At 63.6% G+C, this 16,529-nt stretch overlaps 6 protein-coding genes across 9 annotated transcripts; 3 read left to right on the forward strand and 3 right to left on the reverse strand.

Annotated features, from left to right (window-relative positions):
- Positions 1-162: 162 nt before the first annotated feature.
- Positions 163-3,992, reverse strand: irs1_1 (Isoleucine--tRNA ligase, cytoplasmic). Of its 2 annotated transcripts, none has more exons than XM_062767133.1 (4): positions 3,706-3,992; positions 3,431-3,612; positions 2,423-3,373; positions 163-2,366 (listed from the first exon to the last, which is right to left on the reverse strand). In XM_062767133.1, exons 1-4 carry the CDS (start codon positions 3,725-3,727, stop codon positions 237-239), a joined length of 3,285 nt encoding a protein of 1,094 aa, XP_062623116.1. In that variant the 5' UTR covers positions 3,728-3,992; the 3' UTR covers positions 163-236. The 2 variants fall into 2 exon arrangements, with proteins under 2 accessions (XP_062623116.1, XP_062623117.1); XM_062767132.1 differs by having other exon boundaries at positions 2,402-3,373.
- Positions 3,993-4,138: 146 nt separating this feature from the next.
- air1 lies at positions 4,139-6,802 on the forward strand (the record flags this gene model as incomplete). Its single annotated transcript, XM_062767134.1, has 6 exons — positions 4,139-5,049; positions 5,096-5,215; positions 5,259-5,354; positions 5,399-5,476; positions 5,514-5,678; positions 5,726-6,802. Exons 1-6 carry the CDS (start codon positions 4,363-4,365, stop codon positions 6,800-6,802), a joined length of 2,223 nt encoding a protein of 740 aa, XP_062623118.1. The 5' UTR covers positions 4,139-4,362.
- Positions 6,803-7,252: 450 nt separating this feature from the next.
- Positions 7,253-9,259, reverse strand: LOC62_01G000681 (uncharacterized protein). The gene is made up of 4 exons (XM_062767135.1): positions 8,234-9,259; positions 8,111-8,176; positions 7,972-8,059; positions 7,253-7,911 (listed from the first exon to the last, which is right to left on the reverse strand). The coding sequence occupies exons 1-4, from the start codon at positions 8,831-8,833 to the stop codon at positions 7,562-7,564; spliced, it is 1,104 nt and encodes a 367-aa protein (XP_062623119.1). The 5' UTR covers positions 8,834-9,259; the 3' UTR covers positions 7,253-7,561.
- Positions 9,260-11,384: 2,125 nt separating this feature from the next.
- On the forward strand, positions 11,385-12,978 carry SPBC1711.08_2 (putative protein). Of its 3 annotated transcripts, XM_062767136.1 has the most exons (7): positions 11,385-11,470; positions 11,523-11,665; positions 11,712-12,358; positions 12,394-12,447; positions 12,481-12,559; positions 12,602-12,758; positions 12,871-12,978. In XM_062767136.1, the coding sequence occupies exons 1-7, from the start codon at positions 11,420-11,422 to the stop codon at positions 12,943-12,945; spliced, it is 1,206 nt and encodes a 401-aa protein (XP_062623121.1). In that variant the 5' UTR covers positions 11,385-11,419; the 3' UTR covers positions 12,946-12,978. The 3 variants fall into 3 exon arrangements, with proteins under 3 accessions (XP_062623121.1, XP_062623120.1, XP_062623122.1); XM_062767137.1 differs by having other exon boundaries at positions 12,394-12,559; XM_062767138.1 differs by lacking the exon at positions 12,602-12,758.
- A 50-nt stretch (positions 12,979-13,028) lies between these two features.
- On the reverse strand, positions 13,029-14,977 carry LOC62_01G000683 (uncharacterized protein; the record flags this gene model as incomplete). The annotated part of the gene is made up of 4 exons (XM_062767139.1): positions 13,029-13,785; positions 13,833-14,157; positions 14,199-14,314; positions 14,397-14,977. 4 exons carry the CDS (start codon positions 14,975-14,977, stop codon positions 13,029-13,031), a joined length of 1,779 nt encoding a protein of 592 aa, XP_062623123.1.
- A 597-nt stretch (positions 14,978-15,574) lies between these two features.
- Positions 15,575-16,048, forward strand: HPA3 (D-amino-acid N-acetyltransferase HPA3; the record flags this gene model as incomplete). The annotated part of the gene is made up of 1 exon (XM_062767140.1): positions 15,575-16,048. The coding sequence occupies one exon, from the start codon at positions 15,575-15,577 to the stop codon at positions 16,046-16,048; it is 474 nt and encodes a 157-aa protein (XP_062623124.1).
- Positions 16,049-16,529: the final 481 nt, after the last annotated feature.

A 16,529-nucleotide genomic window follows, 5' to 3' on the forward strand; every position in this document is an offset into this window, starting at 1 on the left:
GTTTGGTGTGTACAATGTGGGTATGCTGACAAAGAAAACGGGAAACGCGGAAACTGCACTGAAAACCGCACAAATGCCACACGTTAGGTTTGTTTCCTGATGATCTCATTTTCCAATTGCAGCAGCCTGCTAAGCGCGCCACAACCCACTCCTCCGCTCTCGTGTAGAACGAATCAAATGCATGGTAATAAACTAAATAACCTTACAGCTCCCGTCATGCCGCTTGGTAGCCGGGTTTAAGGACGCTCGGTGATGGTGAGGACGAAGCGCTCGGCGCGGTCGGCCTCGTCAATGTCCTTCTCGCGGACCTCGGTGGCAAGGACGGCGCGGTCTGCGGGCTTCTGGGCGAGCTCGACAGGGATGGCGTAGATCTGGCCAAGGAGGAACTCGTTACTTGATGCGATGGCAGGGGCAAGCGAGTCCTCCTCGCCGTCGTCGTAAGCGTAGAAGACGTCGACGCGGTCCGTGGGCTTGAGGCCGGCAGTCTTGCGGAGCTTGTTGACACGCGAAGTCAGGGCACGGAGGAGAGCGACGTGCTCGAGGTCGTCATGCCTGCGGATGTCGAGGAGGATGGTGGCATCACCGTCGGTGGCGGTCTCAAAGGCCTCGGCCTTCTCACCCTCGAGCTCGACGAAGCGAGTAACGACAAGGTCACCCTCGACAAGCTCGACACCGTTGACGCTGCACTTGCCCTCGGCGACGTAGCGCTTGCACTCGTCCGACGAGAGGTTGGGGAGGTGCGACTTGACCTTCCCGAGGTCCTTGCGGAGCTTGCGACCAAGAACGGGCCAGTCGGCAGTAGCCTTGTACTTGATGCCCATCGCGGCCTCGTCCGAGGTGTAGGTGATGGTGGCAACGTTGAGCTCGGCAAGCACGTAAGGCTCGAGCGACTTGACATCGTCGAGGTACTGCTGGTCGTGGTGGAAGAGGATGAGCTCCTTGAGGGGCATCTTGACCTTGAGCGTGCGCTTGTCACGGATGGCACGGCCAAGCTCAATGACAGCCTTGAGGCGCTGGACCTGGCGCTCGATGACAGTGTCGAAGTACTCCTCACGGGCCTTGGGGAACTGGAGGAAGTGGACCGAGCGAACGTCGGAGCCGTCCTTGGGCTTGGGGGTGGTAGCACGCAGGCTCTGGTAGACAATCTCCGAAGTGAAGGGAGTGAACGACGACATTGTCAAGCAGAGAGTGTGGAGGGCCTCGTAGAGCGAGTTGAGGGCCGCCTTGGTGTCCTCAACACCGTTCTCACCCTTGAGACGCCTTCGGTTGAAGCGAATGTACCAGTTGGTGAGGTCGGCAATGAGCTCGAGAAGACGGGGGATGACGGTGTAGAGGCGGTACGCGCTCATCTCCTGGTCAACCTGCTGGATAAGGGTCTGGCAGCGGGCGAGGATCCAGCGGTCAAAGACGTTGGTCGACTTGGGGGCGTCGTGGTCGTAGACAAACTTGGTACCAGTGGCCTGGTCGAAGAGCTCAACCTGGTTGAGGTAGAAGTTCAACGAGTTGATCCACTTGAGGATGACGTTGGAAAGAACGCCGGCAACACCCTCCTCCTTGAAACGGAGGTTGTCACCACGGACGACGGGCGAGTTGATGAGGAAGAGACGGACCGAGTCGGCACCGTACTTCTCAACAACGTTCATCGGGTCGGGGTAGTTCTTGAGCTTCTTGCTCATCTTCTTGCCGTCACCGGCAAGGACGAGACCAGTAACAATAAGGTTCTTCCAGGGAGCCGTGTCGAACAGGTGGGTGCCGAGCACAAGGAGAGTGTAGAACCAGCCACGGGTCTGGTCGATACCCTCAGACACAAAGTCGGCAGGGAATCTGGCCTTGAAGGGGTCCTGGTTCTCGAAGGGGTAGTGCGACTGGGCGTAGGGCATGGAGCCCGACTCGAACCAACAGTCAAAGACCTCCTCGATACGCTTGAGGACGCCCTTGCCCTGCTTGGAGGGGATGGTGATCTGGTCAATGTTCTCACGGTGGAGGTCCTTGATGCCCTTGACACCAGAGAGCTCCTCGAGCTGAGCAATCGACGAGATGCAGACAATCTCCTCGTAGTCCTCGCTGACCCAGAGGGGGATCGGGGTACCCCAGTAACGATTCCTCGAGATGTTCCAGTCACGGGCGTTCTTGATCCAGCCACCGAAACGGCCTTCACCGACGCTAGCGGGGACCCAGCGGGTCTTCTCGTTGGCGGCAACAAGCTTGTCGGAGATGTTGGCCACGCGCACGAACCACGAGGGGACGGCACGGTAGATGAGGGGGGTGCCCGAACGCCAACAGAAGGGGTACGAGTGCATGATGTCGGAGCGAACAATGAGGCGGCCGTTCTTGGTCAGGTCCTTGATGATGGTGGCATCGGCCTCCTGAAGTATGCGTTAGTTGCCGATCGTGGCCCCACCAACACAGACACGGTACTAACCTTGACATACTTGCCCTGATACTCGGGCACCTCGGCGGTGAAGCGACCAGTCTCGTCGATCGGGCAGGGAGGGATCTCGTCATCACGAACAATGCCGTTGGCGACAGCGATGCGGTGGTCATCGTCACCAAAGGCAGGAGCCTGGTGGACGATACCGGTACCCGACGAGTCGGTAACGTACGTGTCGGAGACGACGCGGTAGGCACGGTCCTCGTACTTCTCAGTGAAGTGGTCAAACATGGGAGTGTAGCGCCATCCGACCATGTCCTTGCCGAGGAAGCTACCAATCTTCTTGAACTTGGGCTCCTTCTTCGGGTCAGGCTTCTTGCCGTTGGCGTACTCCTTGTAGACTGTGCCGAGGAGGGACTCGAGGAGAATGAAGTTCTGGTTGCGCTCAACGTCGTGGATCTTGATGTAGGTGAAGTCGGGGTGGACACAGAGGCCAAGGTTGGCGGGCAGCGTGTAAGGGGTGGTCGTCCAGGCGAGGAGCGAGGTGGTGGGGTCGTCGGCGAGGGGGAAGGCGACGGTCACGGCGGGGTCGGAGACGTTGCGGTAGTCCTCACCAGCCTCGAAGTTGGAGAGGGGAGTGGTACATCCCGTGGAGTAGGGCATGACACGGAGACCGCGGTAGACCTGCTCCTTGGCCCAGAGCTGGCCAAAGACCCACCAGACACTCTCCATGAAGGTGGGGTCGAGGGTCTTGTAGCCGGTGTCAAAGTCGATCCAACGACCCATACGCTCGACGGTGCTCTTCCACTCGTTCGAGTAACGCATGACAATCTCGCGACAGGCGGCGTTGTACTTGGCGATGCCCATCTTCATGACATCGTCCTTGCCCTTGATGTTGAGGGACTTGTCAATCTCGTGCTCGACGGGGAGACCGTGGGTGTCCCAGCCGAAGCGACGCTCGACGTGGTGACCGGTCGAGCTGGCATGGCGCGTCACAATGTCCTGCGACCGTGTTAGTCATCTTGTCGGGATACCGTTCGCCGCAAGGTTCTAACTTACCTTGATGGTACCAGCGAGCAAGTGGCCGTAGTGGGGAAGGCCAGTAGCAAAGGGAGGACCGTCGAAGAAGCTGTACTCGGGCTTGCCCTCGGACAGCTTCTGCTGGGTGTGGAACGCATCGATCTCACGCCAGAACTCGAGCACGTTGTGCTCGGCCGTGGGGATGTGGATCGGTTTTGAGGCTGGAGGAGGGGTCAGTCAGCAGGCTGTCGAGGTAGCGGCACACGACGAGGTAGGCGGGGGACGACCTCCCAAGGCTGCAGTAGAAAACTCACGGTCGTGCTTCTGGAACGACATCTTCTAGTCTATGCAGAGAGTGAGAGACAGTAAGAGATGAAGATCAGGTGGCGAGGTGGTGGTGGTGCCGGTTGAACCGTTGAACGGACAGATTATGGTCCGCCCTTTTGACTCGAAATGCGATTCGAGTGGAGTAAAGATGTGATCCGTCCGGCAAACGGTCGTGGCGTCGACGAGTGATCGGCGGTGCGTGTGAGGTGTGTGCAAGGAGAGGATGGAGCTGCAACTACTACAAGATGTACTGCAGTCTTTGCGGCAAAGTCAGAAGCAGGCAGGGTCGAGTCGTTGTCGAATGGCTTTTCCAGAATGGCAGCGGCAGCGTCGGAGCTGGCTGGCTGGCCAGGGTTGCTGCACTTTGCTGCCTTTGCCTCTAGAGCTCTGCCGCTGGCTGGCTGGCTGGCTCACTGGCTCGGGCGACTTTTGCGTGGCCCCAGAGTATTCCATACAAACGGAAATTGTCCACAGAGGCATCCAACGGCACCAAAACCACGTGACTCGGCGACCCACTTGACCCTGCCGCCCAAGTCGCGAAGTCCAAGATTTCTGGACAATGGCTGTCCACCTGGCTTGGATGACCAAACGCGCCCACAACTCGCTCGACGCGTTCAATTGTCCACCAACAACTCTGGTTCAAAATGGCGAGATCAACACCCATACCAGCAAGAAGAAACAAGTCGGTCGACCTCTCGCGCAGCGTTACGCCCTCGGCGGCGGACCAGGCAGCTCCAGGACGCAAGAGAGCATCAAAGTCCAAGCGTCGCCGCAGGAGGCAGCACGACCCCGCACCGCTTCCCGAGGGCGCTGAGGACTTTGACGACATGACAGGCGACTCGAGTCACGATGAGGATCCATTCAGCACTAGCTCGGAGGCGGGACCTAGCAGACTGCACGCTGTCGCGTCGACACCTATCGACATCAAGGGCAAGGGGCGCTTCAATGGCCTCGAGTCGGGTGACGAAGCCGGCAGCGCCGTCAAGTCGCAGTCGCTATACACGCCATCAAGCTTCACGCCGCTGAGACGGTCCGTGATCTTCAGCATGGAGGTGCCCTCGAACGTGGGCTCCGAAGACGAGGGTGGCAAGGGGGGCACGGAACTGCCACCACAAAGGCTGCTCCCCACAGCACCCAGGGCCGCGAGCCCGGAGAAGGAGGAGGGGCAGATTGAAGAAGGCGAGGAAGAAGGAAACCAGAGCGTGCTCCTGCTACCCGACCATGTCGTGTTTGACGACGGCGACGACGAGGACGAGGACGGCGACGAGTCGAGGCGCGAGCTCGAGGAGGATATCGAAGGCGTGGTAGTGTTGGACGACGACAAGGGCAAGGTGAGTGTGGAAGCGACCCTGCCGACCAGTGACTAACTGGCACCAGGGTGTCCCTCGGTACTTTATGGAGGAGGAGGACGAGTTCGTTGCCAATGCCGATCAGAGCAGGCTGTGTCGCCGGTGCAAGAAGCCCGGCCACCACGAGTACGACTGCCCTCACATTGTTGTGAGTTGATAACGAGCTGCAGAGTTGTCCTCTAATACACCAGTGCACGACATGCGGAGCAATGGACGAACACGAGCGGAAAGACTGCCCGTACAGCATGGTGTGCTTCATCTGCGGCAAGCAGGGGCACCGGAGGAGCGTGAGTGGCGAGCCGAATGCCCGAGTTATCTGACATCGGCTCAGGACTGCACAGACCCCAAGGCCAAGGACTCTTCGTCGCGTAACTGTCCTGATTGCGGAGGCTGGGACCATGCCCAGAGCGTAGGTGCTTCGACCTGGAAGGCCCGCTGACGTGCAGAATTGCCCGCTGCTGTGGCGACGGTACGTGTACCGCCGAACGTCGGAGCGTGACGAGGTTCTCGAGGAGCGCGCTGCCGCGACGGGCTGGGAACGCGAAGCGCTCGGTGGGCCAGGAGGAGACCGGTGGTGCTACAATTGCGCCGAAGAGGGCCACTTTGGCGATGTGAGTTTGGTCCATGTTTCCCCGAGGGCTATGCTAAAACGAGCAAGGACTGCCCTCGACCCCGTGCCAGTTTAGGACGGGTAGTGCGCAACTCGGCCTTCTCGGAGCGCACGGCTTCTCGAGGCCCGTACGGCAAGTTGTACCCCAATCCCCAATCTAGCTGGAGGCCGAAAGCGAGTGGCAACTCGGGCAACCACACCAGGTGGAGCGACTCGCCACTGCCGTACGCCGCTGCTGGCTTCAAGTCTGGGGCAGGCCAGAGCTGGCGAGAGCGCGAGAAGCAGCTGCAGCGCGATCGCGAGCGCCAGCGTGAGGGCGACCGCTATGGCGAGCGCGACCGTGGCAGCCGTGATCACCGTGACCGCCGGCGCGACGACAGCGACCGTGACGACTATGACTGGTTTGAGCGTGACCGCTCTTTCCGGGGTCGTGGTGAGCCCGAGCGCCGGTCGGGCAATAACAGCCGTAACCGGTCCAGGTCTCCACCCTCGTGGCGATCGCAGCGCGGGTGGGACTCTGAGCGCCGGCACCGCGACCGTTCTCCCGACGACAGGCACAGCCGACTGTCCCAATCGTACCGCGGAGGACCGAGCACGCCTCAGTCGGCCCCGACGTCGCGGACGGCGCATGGGCAGATGTCGTCGGGCATGCCGCCGGCTCTGGCGGCGCGAATCTCGAGCCCCAGTTTAGCCGACTCGCCGTCTGCGCAGCGTGGCAGCGGCAGCCAGCAGCAGAGTGGTCGCGCAAAGTCGCTCCGCGAGCAGGTGCTGGCCCCCGACTCGCACCACAAGCCCGGCAAACCCGGCAGTGGTGGCGGCTACAGCAGCGCAGGCTCGGGCTCGGACTCGCCAGGCCCGGGCGGAGGCACGCCGTTGTCGCGCCGCCGCAAAGGCAATAACAACAAGCATGAGGGTGGTGCCTCGGAGCGTGACTGGGAGACCGAGTGGCGGGCGTCGGGCGCGGGCGGCGGCAACGTCTCGAGCTGGGGCAAGGACCTCGACCGCGAGCTTCGCGACGAGCGGCCCCGCGCGGGCCCGGTGCGCGGTGGTGGGGGTGGGGGTGGCGGGGCCGGAGCGTCGCGCTCGGCGCCTGCAAAGGGGCAGCGCTATACCGGGGGTTACTAGGTGGGGCTACTCGGTACGGGGGCGCGAAGAAGTGCATGTGGATGCGAGGGGGACGATGAGTCGAGTCGACAAGAATACCGATGGCAAGCCGCGGAACGACTCGACACGACATCGGTGAATCGATGCACAGCCGGTGCGAATGCCGGCGAGTTGGATCCAACACACACAACAGCCCGAGGCAAGTGGAGAGCTGTAGCCTGGCGATAGCAACCCGATGGATACGCATGCTACCCAGACCTCGGGCCCACGTTCCTGTTGCTGATTTACGCATGGTGCTCGCTGTGCAGGCTGATTTACGCTTCTTCCGAGGTCCCAAGAAGCGAAATAGCCCGCGTCGTAACTGGCTACTAACAGGCTGGGCGGTGAGACGCGCCGAAGATCGCCGTAAACAAACATTGTCCCGACGTCGTGTGCGCCCGCTATGGCCTCTCGGCTTGCGGCTCGCGGCAACATGGGAACTACTGCATGCGTTTTGTCTCTTTCACAGACTACAATCATATGGTGGTGGTGGTGTTAAACATGAACACGGGAGGCGTGTGGCGGTTGTGTGTACTCTTACAGGCTATGGTGCAGGCTATATAGTGCAGTGTCCGGTGCCAGGGCTAGTGGCGATTATTAATGGGGTGATACTACAGGGGGAAGGTGCGCGTACGTGTGCGCGAGTGCGTGTGCTGCTCGTCCAAGTGGAGAGCGTCGCGAATACAACCGAAGGAGGAGGCGAATGGAGCGTGACGGGGCGAGCAGAGTTGTCGGCTCGGCTCAATGAGGCGTGTTGTGGGCAGTGGCGTAGGTCGAGCGGAGGGTCCACTCGCCGACCCACCACTTGTCGTCATTGTGTGCGCCCCATCGGGGTTCGAGCTGAGCGTGGCTGCGGGTCGGGGTAGTTGGGGCCGTGTGATACTGGCCGCCTAAGTCTGAGAGGCCGATGAATGATTGGCTCGGCGAAGTGCTCGCGCGCGAGCTGGCGCCCGACGACAAGAAGTTGGCGTCGAAGAAAGCGACCCCATTTTCAAAGTCTTCCTGTCGGGCTTTTGCCTCGAGGAAGTTGTGCTCTTGGTGCCTGCGCACGAGGGCCGTGACATGGTGATGACGCTCAGTCTCGGTGTGGTCTGGCGCGGTGTTTCAGCGTGGGAATGGGGCGGCGTGGGGATCATCAAAATAACACTCACAGCCCGTGTGGCAGTAACGCGACTGAGCTGGGTCTACGACGAGGTTGAGGCAGAGCTCGCCGTCGGCATTCCGGGCGCGGCACGAGTGCTGTACACGTGTTAGAGAACGACGCCGAGCAACGAGGTGGCGTGCACTCACAATGGCACAAAAGGCCGAGCCGTTGATCGTCTCCTCGGCGCAGGTGCCGACAGGGTTGTAGGTGCACTGCGGCGGCGTCAACACGAGGCACCACGGGGTTGAAAGGGGAGCGCCTCAACTTACCCTGCCCTTGGCAATCCAAATGTTCTGCTGCTCGCTAGTGAGGAGGATCCTACGACGCGGGGCCTGCTGGTGTTGGTGCTGCTGAACGATGCGAGAAGGCGTTGGGGCCACGGCCGGGGCAGGAGGGTTGGCCGTGACCGCTGGGCCAGAGAGGCGCTGGACCATGGGCTTGCGGCGATTCCGGCGGTGCTTGCGGAGGTACTGGGCCTGCTGGAGGACTTGTGCTACTGGCTCGGGGATAGAGGTGGCCGAGTCAACACACGAGGCGGCAGCACCATCGTCCCCCGACTCGTGCTCGCTGCCAGAGGCGAGCCCCTCATGAGAGGGCGACGAGCTCGAGTTACCCAGCGTGAGCGCCGGCGTCTCAGGCGTAAACTCTTGAGCGTCGACCATGACCTGGAGGCCGTACCCGCGCCCGACAGCGACGACATGTGACGCGGCGACGGTGGGCCCCCTAGCTGGGGAAAGGGGTCCGTTGGCAGTGATGCGCGTCGGGGTCGGGGCCGTCGGGGCTGGGCACGAGGCTGGGCGGTAGGCCGGGAGTGGGGTTAAGGGGCGAGACGAGCTCTCGGACGTGGATAAGTTTGAGTGCGAGCCCATGGTGGTGGTGGTGTATTTGGGAGTAGGGAAGAGAGGTGGGGTAAGGTCGTGCGGACCCCGCGCTGCAGTGTGGTATTTATGTTGGAGGAGTGCGCCCAAAGGGGGGTGGGGGCGTGTGTGCGGGGTGTGAGAGGGGGGTGGGAAGTGGGAGGCGCCGTGGTGACGACGGAAGGGCTAAGGCGTGTTGTGTGTTGTTGTTGTTACTGATTGAGAAGAGTGGGGTGTGCGAGGTGGTCGTTGCGAGAATAAAATGTTGAGGAGTGGGGTGTGTGCGTGCCGTGTGGTGGGTGGGTGGCTTGAGGGGAACAATGACAACAGTGACGACCGACGACGACGACGACGCGACAAGAAACGGTGGCAAAGAGGCAAGGTCCGGCGAAGGCGGCGGCGCAGGCGGCGAGATTAGACTCACGACTGAAAGCAGCAGGGCAGCAGGTGGGGGGCGGGGCGCGTCATGGCGCTTTTAAACTCTGACACGCTGCATGTCACTCGGCAAGGCCCGGAACGACGCCCAGGCGACGGCAGCGACGGCAGCAGCGACAACGACGACGACAGCCGCGAAGAGGGGCGTGACCCGGCCGGCCAGCCGATGAGCGGGCGGGGCGCGGGCAGCAGCAGCAGCACCAGCAGCAACCACTGCTCGTGCACAGTCACATCAGCAGCTAGCATCTACGCGAATCCCTCGTCTCTCGTCGCAAATCCGACGACACGACGCAAGCGGCGCCGCCGTCGGCGCCCCAGCCACCACCACGACTCTAAATCCGACCAGTCGACTGCCAGTCCTTTGGCCACCCGCCCGCCACCCGCTCACACGCCCGCGCGTGAAACACACGCCCTTGCGCTGCACACACACGCGCCGCGGCCCCGGATACGGATACGGGTGGCGCGGCTGGGCACCTGGGCAAGCGAGCAAGTGAGGGGGCGGCGCACCCACACACGCACGGCCCAGTTGCGGTGCCCGACGACCGACGACGTTGCGACGATACGCGTTGCGCTGCGACTAGAGTACCGCCGGCACCACCCGGATTGGCGTTGCTGTTTTCTGGCCGGATCTTGACACTGCGCACACACAGCTGCTATCGGCCACATAGCCCGCATAGCTTGGCGTCACCAGGTGCGCGTCGTCGTGGCCAGCGGGCACCAGCACCCTCCTTTGCTTGGAGGAGTTCGCGCAGTTGGAGCTCCACCGGACACACCCCGCCTCGTGGACACCTGCCCGCTGCCGCACGCTGCACGCCACCGCCCACCACGCCGCGCCACCGTTTCGAATGCGTCATTTCTGATTTCGCTCAATCCAATTCCGGCAAACCGGACGGACGGATTATCCCCACACTGCGCGCTCGGGCGGGCGCAGGTCGTAGTGCCTTTGGCTGGGGTCGGGAAGTTGCGGATTGTCGCGACGTGCAGCAGGCGATGGAGATTCTGCATGCGCATCTTGCGGAGGTGCTACCTCGCCTCTGGCGACTACTGGGGATGTCTTGGCCCCGTAAGCGAGCCCCTGGTGCACGGCGATGTCGCGGGGTAGAGGGGGAGAGGGGGGAGGGAGGGGGGTGGCGAGGCCCGAGCGTGTCTCACCGGCCAAGCGGCGTGTCCGCCGGCCGCAGGCGAGCAGTATCGCCGCGCACGAAAAAGCTTAAAGCGAGGTGCTGGGTGCAACGTGCTGCGCCACGGACGTGTGAATCAGACAGAAGAGACAAAGAAGCATGGCCAGCAGCGTGGCGGTGTGGCGTCTGGCGCCTGGCGAAAATCTCGCTGCGCCGCGCCGCGTCGTCGCGTCGCGTCGAGACTGATAACGCTCGGGTCAGATCAAAGGAGGGCGCTTGCCAGCTGGGCCTGGCCACGACGCACATATCAGGCCGTGAGATCTGCCCCAACTTGTCGCGTTTCATTTTGCGTGCGGCGCATTGCATTGCATGAGGCGGCCCGCGGGCGGGAACGTCGCCGAGCTGCCACTTGGAGGCAGGTGGATGTATTTAGCTCCATCCGCCACGTTCGTGCCTACTCCTGGCGTGGGAGTGGGCGCGGGGTACCGGGGTTGACGGCTGGCATGTGGCATGGCTCCCTCGTATCTGGCCTCCGCGTTCTAGCATCCCACCAGCGCATGTGAGCGAGTAGGGCCGCTGCCCATGTTCTGGGCCAGAGGACAGAGATCGCTGCCCATGTTCCGCGCCGAGCGATCGCGTCGTGCAGTCGCAGGTCGCGTCTCGCTCTGGTCGCGTCGTCGCGGTTTGATTTACCGCCCAGAATGCAGAGTGAAGCCGCCGCTCCGCCCGTCACGAGCGAGCCCAGGCCCGCCAGTCGGCGTACTTGTACTTCTCGTGCCCGTCAGGTTGAGATGCATGCTCTGCACACGACGACCGAGGAATGGATGGCATGCATGTATGCATGCATTCGGACACGGCGATGGGCAAGTCGCTGGACACTTCCGCTGCGATGGCAGGTCACGTGAGCACCCCTCACTCAGGAGCTTTCTAGAAGTTGGGCGTGTAACTCGTCATGGCCGACGAGGTAGGTGATGGTGACGGAGCAGCCGTCCAAGTTGCGATTGTGACAACCACCTCGCACCTGTACAATACTCTACCCACCATGGCCGCACCAAAGCCCCTCACCGACTTCCAGCAGACATACCACTGGCGCGTGCGTGTTGTTGTGTTGATTGCCGCTGCGACGTTGCTGACGTCGTCGCCAGAACAAGAACTGCGGGCCCTGGGCGCAGGAGTGGGTCAAGAAGGAGCTGCCGGGCCTCAAGGCGTCGGACGCGACGCACGAGGCGGAGATCACCGAGGTCACGAGCGTCAGCGGTGACTGCGACCTGGGCCAGCGCAAGGGCAAGTGAGTTGGGTCGGGGTGCCTTGCAGCCGACCAGCGCTGACCGCAGGCTCCTCACCATCTACGACCTCGAGGTCGAGGCCAAGTGGAAGGGCACGGGCAAGTCGGGCGAGGAAGTGACTGGGCGCCTCTCGATCCCCGAGTTCAGCCACGAGATGATCGACGGCATCTCGGACTACGTGTTCAACTTTTCCGTGGACTCTGGCTCCTCCGACGCCGACGACGTGCTGGCCTTTGCGCGGAAGAGCCTCGCCCCCGTGCTCGAGGAGCGGCTGAACGGGTTCCGCCTCGAGCTGCTGACCGCGCACGGCATCTTCGAGGGGGCGAGCAACGCGCCGAGCGGCGCGAGCACGCCCGCGCTGCAGAGCTACTCGCCCGCCCCGCCCGGCGAGGTGCGCTCCAAGGCGTCGACCCCCGCGCCCAAGCCTGCCACCCCGGCGCCAGAGGCCACGTCCCTCAAGACGGTCACGGTCGAGGTCAACGCGCAGCTCCAGGCGTCGGCCGACGACCTCTGGTCCATCCTCACCGACGAGAACCGCGTGCCCATGTGGAGCCGCGCCGCGGCCAAGATCACCCCCACGCCCGGCACGCCGTACGAGCTGTTCGGCGGCAACGTGTCGGGCAAGATTGTCGAGGCGGACAAGCCGACCAAGCTCGTGCAGACGTGGCAGACAAAGTCGCCCGGATGGCCCTCTGGTGGGTTGCGATAATTGCTGCCGACTAACCCGCAGACCACTACGGCACCATGACCATCACGCTCAAGCAGGGCTCGGACTCGACGGCCGGTACGTCGCCCACCCGAGCACTTCTGACCCCAGTGACCTTTTCGCTTGCCGGCGTGCCCGCGAGCCGCGAGTCGGACATTGAGCGCGCCCTCAACGGCTTCTACATCCAGGGGTGGGTCGTGTGTCCGTGGCCAGGTGACTGACGGCATGGCAGGTTGAAACAGATGGGGTTAGTCATTTCGTCGTCGTCGCGGACGTTTGTAGACAAGCCGGCGGCGCGGGGCAAGGCCACGGCGACGCGGCGGGCAAAGAAGGCCAGAGCGCCGAACGCCGCGCCAACGCTGCTGGAGCGCGTCGCACGCCCAGAGGTCGTGGCGGGCACTGCGGCCGTCGCGCTCGCCGCCGTGTTTGTCGGCCTCGTCGCGTCGACCTTCAGGCAGACGTAGCCTGCCTGCTTTTTCCACTAGATACTGACAGGCGCAGCCTGGGCACCATGCTTTAAACACCTCCAGCCGACCGCTTGCGCGGACAAAAACAAAACAAACAAACAGCATATAGAACGAATACATCATGAATGTGTTGGTGTACAGGCGGCGTGGGTGCGTGCGCAGAGTGTCCAAGAGTGTGTGTATGCGGGTAGATCACGGGGCTGGGGGGCGTGCAGCAGGCGGGCGTGTGGGCGAAGGCGACGGCGACGCGCTGTCGTCCCTCCGTGCCGCCCAGTCGGGGTTATAGCTGGGCGGGACGAGCTCTGGCTCGAGCTCCTCCTCGTCTTCGGGCTCGTCGAGCGACCCAGCGTCCTGCTCCTGCTCGACGCGGCGCGGCCGGGGTTCTGGCACTGGCGCGGGCGCCGTCGGCACCGTCACCCCGCGGGCGCTCTTTGTTGTCCGCGCGCTCGCGCCCGCGACGGCAGGCCACACTGCGCCGCCCGGCGTCGTGGGCGTAATGGGCGACGACTGCGCCGAGCCCCGCGCGCTCATCGCGGCCAGCGTCTCGCCCTTGGCTATGAGGTACGCCGTGCTGGATCCCGGCGACGAGCGGGTAGGCGACGACAGCGGCGGCAGGTCGGTCCGCGCCGTGTGGTACTCGTCCGTGCTGGCCGTCGTCGTCAGCGTGTCTGGAGGCGCAGCCGCCGCTGCACCCTCGTCGTCGATGACGAACGGCGCGGTGCGCTCGCGCTCCGAGACGTATGGCGTCGGGAGCACGCCGTGCTCGTCCTCCAGCGACGCGGTCTTGGCCTCGGCGGCCTCCGGTTCTGGCGCGGGGTGCCGCCGCCGGCCGAGGCAGAAGGCGAGCGCGGCGATGATGACCAGCAGCGCCACGCCGCCAATGACGCCGCCGACAATGGCGCCGGTGTGGGACGCCTTTTTGCTTGGCTCTGCAGGCGGCTTGATATCGCTGGCGGTGTCAGCTTCATCTCCCAGCGGTGTGGTCACACCGCGCACCTTAACCCAGAGTAGAACGTCACGGCGTGGTACCCATGCCCGGCGTTATCGCCCGGCAGCCCCGTCGAGCCAGAGCTCAGCTGCGCAGTGTACTGCACCGCCGGGTCGAGCGGCGTGGCGTACAGCACCACGGGGTCCTCCCACGCCGAGCGCGCGTTGAAGACCGACGACGTCTCGGAGAGCGGCGGCGCAGGCGTCAGCGCGACGATGTAGCTGCCCATCTTGGGGCCTGTCGTGCCGTTCACCACGAGGAACGACGTGTTGGCCGGCACGGGGAACGTGAGGACGGACACGTTGCCGCCTACGATGTGGGAGTATGGCTGGCCTGCGGCGTGAGTTGGGCGGGCCACAAGCAGCGCGGCTTACCGTCTGCGCCGGGCTGCGTGCTGACGTTCCACGCGCCTTGGGCGGTGTAGAATGGGTTGACGGTGCCGTTGAGCACGGTCGGCTCGACGTGCGTCGTCATGTCCGCGAAGGTGGGCCTGGGGGTGTCAGTGGGCCATGCAACGGACGTGGCGAGCACGCTGCCGCGGGCTCGCGCTCGCGCTCGCCACCGCCACTCACGCCTGCGTCTGCACCGCGTATGTGATGAGCACGTTGTCCACGGTCCAGTTGCCATCAATGTTGAGCTGCACGTCGTGGAATCCCCAGGGCAGCTCGTCGTCGGTGCCCCAGATGACGTCGGTGGTGCTGGCGCTCACGTTGGCCGTCTGCACGTCGACGAAGACGTTGGGCGGTGTGACGGGCGTGTTCCCGGCAGTGCGGTTGGGCGCGAACGCGCGCGGGTCGACGCGCCCGTGGAACCACACCGCCGAGCCGAGGAACTTGGCCTCGATCGACGTGCCGGACCCCGCGCGCGTGGAGCGTACCGGCGCGCCCGAGCCGGCCTGGCTCTGCGCGTGCGCCGCCGGCGCCGACGCGTTGCCGTAGCTCACGTTCCATGCGGGGTAGACGCTGTTCAGGCCCATGCCCCAGTTGGCGTTGAGCGGCACCGTGTCGCTCGGGCGGTAGTTGACTGCTGGGTCGGCCGCGGAGAAGGTCCAGTTGACGCGCAGCGTCGGGTTGAACGCCGCGCGTGCTGGGCTCGCGAGGAGCGCGAGCGCGAGCCACAGCCCGAGGAAGAGCGCAACAACTGCTCGAGCCATTGCTGTTGTTGCTCGTCGAGATCGTCGTCGCGACGACGATCAGAGATAGAGGTTAGTGTGCAGTGTCCAAAGTTGTTAGCGCGCTCAGTGTTCTGGCGTGCTGCTGGCTGGTGCATTGCTGCTCGCCCGACGGTGCGACACGCCGCCACGGGAACAAGATTGTGTTAGCGCAAAGTGCAAATGGACGGGACAGGGACAATGAACCTTTAAAGCGGTGAGCAGGCACCAGCAGCATAGCAGCAACAGATCAGCCTTTACCTGGCACGGCGAGACGCCGACGCGCAGTACATCGCGTGCGCGTGTAGCTTGTGGAGGGGCATTTGTGGATATCGAGCTATATCGAGGGCGACGACGGACATTGAAAGCAACGCACATCACCAACATTGACGGCGGCGGCCTAACGGCACTGTTGCTGCCCGTCGCCACGCTCGCCAAGCGACGCATCGCCAAATGCCTGATAGTGGCCGGCCCGTCCGTCCGTCGTCTGGCGGTCGGTTAACGCATGACGACAGTGGGGCAGAAGATACTTATAAGCCGGCGGCTGTGGTCGTGCTCCCCACCAGCTCTTTCCCCCTCGACACCATCAACCCCCACACCATGACCGTCACCGTCCGCCCCGTGACCGCCGCCGACGAGGCGCAGTGGCGCGCCCGCTGGGAGAAGTACAACATCTTCTACAAGCGCACGGTGCCCGAGAACGTGACGGCCAACACCTGGCGGCGCTTCCTCGACGACAAGATCCCGTCGTATGCCGCCGTGGCTGTCGACGACGCCAAGCCCGAGGGCGACAACATCATCGGCTTTGTCACCTTCCTGCCGCACATGTTCACCGGCAGCATCGAGGACCAGGTCTACCTCGGCGACCTGTACGTCGACGACGAGGCGCGCAACGGCGGCGCGGGGCGCAAGCTCATCGAGTATGTGTACGACTGGGCCCGCCAGCACGACATCTACAGCGTCTACTGGCACACGCAGCACTTCAACCACCGCGCGCAGCTGCTCTACACCAAGGTCGCGGACAAGACCGACTTTGTGCAGTACGGCAAGAGCATCAAGGGGGAGAAGAAGTAGGCGCGGGTGGGCGTTGGCGCGGGCAAGGAGGCGGGGAGGAGTAGCAGCACGAGCGAGTGACGACCGCCGCGGCAGGTATCAGAAGTCTGGGTAGCAGGATGAATCATGTCGTGTGATGTTTGTTGTGTGGGGAAGGTGGGCGGGGTATCGGCGAGACGAGGACGCACGCACAGGCGAGGCAGGCGATGGTGTGGAATGGTGCCATGGGCATGAATGGGCCGCAGGGGCGCGGGCGTCTGGAGTGAATCGGGGTCGCGAGTGGACAGTCGTCGGGGTCACCGTGGTCGTCGCCGTCGCTGCTGCCAGCGTCGGTGTCGGCGCCGTCGCCGCCGCTGCTCACCCAGTGTCATTCATGGCCGATAAGGCACGGACCTGCCTGCACCGTGCCATGTTGCATCGTCGTCCCTGGCATGTCGTCTGACCCTGCGCAAGTACAAGTCGGACGTCCCGAACGCTGCACCCTGCCGTCACCCGGCTTGCC

The sequence above is a fragment of the Vanrija pseudolonga genome, chromosome 1 (assembly GCF_020906515.1).
Source record: "Vanrija pseudolonga chromosome 1, complete sequence".
NCBI lineage: Eukaryota > Fungi > Basidiomycota > Tremellomycetes > Trichosporonales > Trichosporonaceae > Vanrija > Vanrija pseudolonga.